General features: G+C 53.6%; 1 protein-coding gene across 1 annotated transcript in view; it reads left to right on the top strand.

The window, feature by feature from the left end:
• Positions 1-1,190: 1,190 nt before the first annotated feature.
• TRNAU1AP (tRNA selenocysteine 1 associated protein 1) overlaps positions 1,191-6,758 on the top strand; it is a 21,530-nt gene continuing 15,962 nt past the window's right edge. The window contains exons 1-3 of the mRNA XM_017831070.1: positions 1,191-1,280; positions 4,589-4,686; positions 5,426-5,525. Of these exons, the coding sequence (XP_017686559.1) occupies positions 1,254-1,280; positions 4,589-4,686; positions 5,426-5,525 (225 nt within the window). The 5' untranslated portion in view covers positions 1,191-1,253. The remainder of the gene's footprint in view (positions 1,281-4,588; positions 4,687-5,425; positions 5,526-6,758) is intronic.

Below are 6,758 nucleotides of genomic sequence, written 5' to 3'. Positions count from 1 at the left end.
GAGGGAGGATCACACCATACCCAGATCCAACCCCACGTGCTGGGCTGATGACCCCGAGGATGGATGTCCTGTCTCTGTGAGCAGGCAGCGGTCCAAGCTCAGAGCCCCAGTTTGGGTTTCAGGGCTTCTGATTCATCTTCTGCCCAGTTGGACGGAGGGGAGCCGGGATTTTGGCCTCTGCCAAACTTCATCGTCACAAAAAAACCCCCACGCTCAGTCTTTGGCCTTGCCACAGCATGGAGCTGTGTCAGGGGAGGGTTAGGTTGGGTTTTAGGGAAAGGTTCTTCCCCCAGAGGCTGGTTGGGCACTGCCCAGGCTCCCCAGGGCAGTGGGCACAGCCCCAAGGCTGCCAGAGCTCCAGGAGGGTTTGGACAACGCTCTGAGGGACAGGGTGGGATTGTTGGGGTGCCCTGTGCACGGACAGGGGTTGGACTGGATGATCCTTCTGTGTCCCTTCCAGTGCAGAATATTCTGTGATTTTTTCTAATATCTAATCTGAACCTCCCCTGTCTCAGCTTGAGGCCATTGCCTCTTGTCACTGCAGATACTGTAGAGGAGACAGGTCCCCACCTCACTAAAACCTTCCTTCAGGTGGTTGTAGTTGCCTCAAACCCTCCTCAAGGAGCCCCAAACCCTCTTCAAGTGTCTCCAAACCCGCATCAAATCACCTCAAACATTCCTAAAGTCACCCCGAACCCTCTTCAAGTTTCCCCACATCCTCCTCAAGGAGCCCCCAACCCTCCTCAAACCACCCCAAACCTTTCTCAAATTACCCAGACCCTCAAGCTCCCCCAAACCCTCCCTAAGGAGCCCCAAACCCCCCCTCAAATCACCTCGAACCCTCCTCAGATCTCCCCAAACGCTCTTCAAGTTCCCCCAGACTCTCCCTGAGGAGCCCCAAACCCCTCTCGAATCATCTCAAACCTCCTCAAGTTACCCCGAACCCCTCCCCAGGTCACCCCAGACCCGCCCGGCCCCGCTCCCCTCACACGCCCTCGCTCCCGCGGCGCTCGCTCCTCCTGCCCGCAGGGGTCGCTGCGGCGGCGGGGGCGCCGCTCTCTCCGCCCGCCCGGGGCCGCGGAGGAGGCGGCGGGGCCGGGCCGGGCCGGGCCGGGCGGGACCGGGGGAGGGCCCGGGGCACGGAGGGACCGGGGGTGGGGCGGAGGGAGGGACGGCGGCGGCAGCGGCGGGGCCGGGCCGGGAGGCGGAACGCGCGGCCCCGCTGAACCCGCCGCGGGGCCTGCGGGAGCAGCATGGCCGCCAGCCTGTGGATGGGGGACGTGAGTGTCCGGCCGGGACCGCGCGGCTTTGTGAGGGGAGGGCGGGGGGCGGCGGGAGCGCGGCGGGGCCGGGGGAGCGCGGGGGGCACTGACCGCCTGGTACCGTCACTGACTGGCACCTCACAGCGCTGGCTGACACCCTCACACCGCTGACTGACTGACAGCCTTGGCACTGATTGGCATCTTCACTCTGACACCCTCACGCCACTGCCACCCTGACACTGACTGACACCCTCAGTCTGGCCCCCTCACACTGACTGACTGACACCCTCACTCTGGCACCCTCACACCGCTGACACCCTGACACTGACTGACACCCTCAGTCTGGCCCCCTCACACTGACTGACTGACACCCTCACTCTGGCACCCTCACACCGCTGACACCCTGGCACTGACTGACACCCTCACTCTGGCACCCTCACACCGCTGACACCCTGGCACTGATTGGCATATTCACTCTTGACACCCTCACACCGGCCGGCTGATACCTTCACACCACCGACACCCTCACACTGACTGGCACCTTTAGTCTGACACCCTCACACCACTGCCTGACAGACACCCGGACACTGATTGACACCCTGACACTGATTGGCACCCTCACTCTGGCACCCTCACACCACTGACACCCTCACACTGACTGACAGACACCCTGGCACTGATTGACACTCTCACTCTGACACCCTCACACTGACCAACTGACAGACACCCTCACACTACTGACATCCTCACACCACTGACACCCTCACTCTGCCTGACTGACTGACACCCTCACACTGCTGACACTCTCACTCTGGTGCCCTCACACCAACCGACTGACACCCCCACGCTGACTAACACCCTCACACCAACTGACACCCTCGCTCTGACCGACTGACTGACACCCTCACACCGACTGACACCCTCACATTGACTGTCTGACACTCACAGCAGCTGACTAACACCCTCACACTGCTGACACTCTCACTCTGACTGGCACCCTCACACCAACTGACTGACACCTTTACACCAATTGACACCCTCACACTGACTGTATGACGCACCAACTGACACCCTCACACTGCCTGTACTCTCACTCTGACTGGCACCCTCACACCAAGCATCTGGTACCTTCACACCACCCAACTGACTGACACCCTCACACCGCTGACACCCCCGCACTGACACACCCTGACAGCCCCTCACACACTCAGACACACCATAAACTCCCAAACTGACTGACACTCCCCTCACACACACTCTTCTGTGCACGCTGGCACACTCACACAGGCAGATACACACACACTCACAGACACAACCCCCAGCCCAACAGGCACATTTGTGGGCAGTTCACACACACGAACACAGTTCACACACACACACACACACCCCTCCTTCAGGGTGACCTTCGTGTCCTGCCCACAGCCGGGTCACAGCCACACTCGTGGCACTTGCACCAGTGTCCCTGGCGGGCAGGCACTGACAGGTCTCCCACTTTCATGCTCTAAGAGGCAGTTACACACCCCCACACTCACAGCCTGTACCCTTGCATGCCTCAAGGATTTATATGCTGGTTTATCTGCTCACCTGCTTATAGGCACTTACGTGCTCGTGTGCTCTGAGGCACTTACACACACTCATGCTTGTAGGCACTCGTGTATTTGTACACACCTCTCCAGGATTATCCCTCACAACCTGCCCCCCCCATGCACACCCATGGGTGCATTCACACCCTCACAGGCATTTACACTCTCCTACGTGAACACACACTCACGAGCAGTCCCACACCCCAGGATTTCCCTCATTCCTGCCTCTGTGTGCACCTGGCAGGAAGAAGCACCTGTGAGAAGCACACTCAGGGATGCTTCTTCACCCAGGGGTGCCTGTTCACCCGCACGCCGTGGGCACACTCACAGAGATACACAGCCCACAGTGTGCCTTATCCCTGAGGATCCCACTGGAGGCTCCTCTCACACACACACACACAGCACACCCACTTTGCCACGGCATTGCACACTTATATGACACATCAGGGGTCCTCCACTGCCTCTGCTCATGCAAGCAGACCCCATGGAGTCTGCTCTTTTTTTCTTCCCCCCACACAGAGGGTTATCTGCCACCTCTCCATAAGCCCCTCTTCTTTTTCATCACCCCTCTCACAAGCAGGATTCTCTTTGATTCACAGACAGCCATATCCAAGCAACCTGTTGCCTTTACAACTCCAGCTTTCCTTTACACTCCCCCCGGGATCACCCGGCAGGTCTGTGCACAGAGTGGTGCTGCCTCCTGCTCCTCTGGCACATGTGACGGAGCCGGGTCTGCTTCACACTTGCCCCCACAGGGCATCTGCTGCCTCTTACACACGTGAGTGCAGCGTGGCCACCACTTTCACACCTGGCACATTCTGTCACCTGGCACCTGACTGACACACAGACATGCTCGAGGGCTGTCGGTTACCACAGGCCCACCCGTCTTACTCACAGAGGTGTGTGTACTTACATACATGGAGCTAGATATATTTCCTATATATATTTTACAGCTCTGTGTTACACACAGTGCTCCCCATCAAAAAAACCCTTAATTTCTGTTAGTTCCCTCCTCCACTTTCGCTTACACAGAGGGGTGCCCCGTTCCCTCAGGCCCTTCACCGTGCATTTAGTTCAAGCTCCAGCACTGTGTCGTACTTGTCAGTCATTTACACCACACAGACACTGCTCTCCAGCGTGTTCACGGCCCCGCACACCCCCTGCCCTGCACAGTGCCACCCTCCCCTGCGACGCGGCGCGGTCAGTGCTCCCACGGGCAGGACGAAGCGGGACGCGACCCCAGGGCTCCCCCCCGAGCGCTGCCCCGGTATCTCCGGGGTTGTGCGAGGCAGACACAGCTCTGCAGCCCCCTGCCTCGGCTCCAGGGGGGCCGTGTCACCTGCCTCATGCCACCCAGGGCCGTGCCACGCCTGTGTCCCCACAGCGCTGGCCCAGAGAAGGAGCCCAGCACCTCCTTCTCCCCCGCTCCCTGTAGCGAACGCTCAGTTTTGTTGCTGTTTGTTTCTGAGTGGCTTTTGTCCTTCTGTGAAGCTCCCTGTTCTCTGAAATTCATGCTGTCTCTTGGGTTCCACTTTGCAGACTGTTGAGCCTGGTTCATGCATGCCTGCTGGTTTTGAGTGGCATCGACCCTCTTAAATGAGTCTTCTTTTTGAAGTGTAAGGGTAAAATCCTTCTCAATAATGTTTTAACTGCTTAGGGGGACATTGACACATAAATTCTCTTTTTTGTAGATGCCCTGATCTAACTTTTTTCTTTTCTTTTTTTTTTTTTTTGCTTTTATAGCTGGAGCCCTATATGGATGAAAACTTTGTTTCAAGAGCCTTTGCCACCATGGGAGAGCTTGTACTGAGTGTAAAAATCATTCGAAACAGGTTGACAGGGTAACTGTTTATGTTTGTTCTCCCAGTGCATTTGGATTGGAGCCTCACCGTGGTCCTTCCTTCTCAGAGTGATTTTCCCTTTGAGCTTTTTACCATTGCTGCCACCAATATGGGAATATTGATGAGAGCAATGGAGAGGGCACTGCTGGCTCTTCAGCCTCCCCTCAACAAACAAGGCTTGGCCCTCATCCTGAAGTGCTCCAGCACTCAGTCAGAGCAGTGTATGTATCCCATTCCATCCCTCTGGGAATTGCAGCTCCCAGCTGAAGGCTTTGGTGACTAGTCTGTAGTGCAGCTACATGATGCTGGCAGAGGTGGGAAGTCTGACTTGGAGCAATAGGAGACCCTTTTGAGTTCATTTGGGATAAAATGAGTGACTGGACACAGAATAAAGTAGTTTCATTCTGATTCATTATTCTTTTAAGTGTTGTAATTTCAGTTTTCAGATGTTTAAACTTGGGTGGAAAAATTGATGGTCAGTGAAAGTAGGAAGTAAACTGTGAGCAAAACCATTTTGTGTGTGCTTATGATTTATGGTAAGTAGGGGCTATCCCTTTACTTGAGATCCAGAATTTCTACCTCTTTTTTGGTAGCTAATGTATATACTTTTTAAAAGAAACTGTTCTAAGTATTGCAACGATAACAAATTTCCTACCAGTTATCTAAAATACAAAATTCCTCCTCGAATGTGTTTTTAATGCATAACCTTTGTCTCTTCTCTCCTGTGTTGTATGTTCAGAATTCCAGCAGGCTATTGCTTTGTAGAATTTGCAGATCTAGCTACTGCAGAGAAATGTTTACACAAAATCAATGGAAAGCCGCTTCCTGGTGCTACACCGGTGAGTCAGTGGGATCAACCAGCTGAGAACCAAAACTGGGAAGGGACAGATAGTGTAGAATCTGCATTTTGAGTGATTACAGACAAATTCAATAGCTGACAAAGTGGGATTCTTCTTTCTTTAAAGTTATGGACATAAAACTGTTGATGTTCTTGCTCAGAAGATTGTTGACCAAAATCACTGATTTCTGTATGAATGTCCAGATAAAATCCAGGTGGAGAGATGTTGTGGTTTTCCATTTCTGAGCCTTTCTGCTGTTACCAAGGTGGACTAATGAGAAACCAGAGAAGAACAAGGGAAAAATTAGGTTGAGTATAGAGTAGACCTGCCACAGTCCTTCCCTCTCTCTCCATTTATCTAGAATCATGGAGTCATGGAATGCTTGGAGTTGGAAGGGACCTTAAAGCCCATCTTGTTCCACCCCCTGCCATGGGCAGGAACACCTTCCACTAGCCCAGGTTGCTCCAAGCCCCATCCAACCTGGCCTTGGACACTTCCAGGGATGGGGCAGCCTGAGACAACAGTGTACAAGATGAACTTGCAACTTCACACTGAGTTTTGAGTAACTTTGATTTGCAAGAGAAAACGTGACTTTTAAGCCTCTCATTGTTCTCGGCCCTTAGCAAAGAAAAGTTATTCAAACCTCTTTGCAGTGGAGAAGGAGCCAGAGAATTGGATAATTGCAGTACATAACTAATGTCTCCTGTACGTGAAAGCTGGGTAGTTTGAGGAGAAGAGGAGGAATAGTCTCAGGGTCTAATTTTAGGAAGTTGACTCAAATGTGTGGTGGATTAAAACAGGACGGCTGACACAGCTGTCTGTTGTACCCACAGGAGTTGGCTGCAGTAGCTGGGGTGACTGGTTCATAAAGCAGCTCTAGAATCACCTCAGTTATGGTGTGATACACAAGGTAGATGAATTCCTGTTTCAGGGTAGTTAATACCCACGGTAGGAAACTGGGAAGTTCAGGTTGAGCTATTTGGTCAGCATTCTTCAGAGGGTGACGTGCCCCGTTAAAAAGGAGCTGATGAGAGGCCTGGAGGTATCTGTTTCATGGGTTTGCCCATGATTAAGGCAAGCTGATCATCCTGGATGCCTTCTGTAGTCACTGGAGAGACAAAGAGAGCAGCTCTTGCGAGGAGTAAGATGATAATGGAGGTTTGGTTTTGGGAAGACCCATCTTTCTCCACAGTTTCATTTTAAAACGTGGTGTTGCACAGGGGGTGATTTGCA

The sequence above is a fragment of the Lepidothrix coronata genome, unplaced genomic scaffold (assembly GCF_001604755.1).
Source record: "Lepidothrix coronata isolate B3197 unplaced genomic scaffold, Lepidothrix_coronata-1.0 Scaffold187, whole genome shotgun sequence".
NCBI classification, from domain to species: Eukaryota; Metazoa; Chordata; class Aves; order Passeriformes; family Pipridae; genus Lepidothrix; species Lepidothrix coronata.
This window is presented reverse-complemented; position numbering and strand designations above follow the sequence as displayed.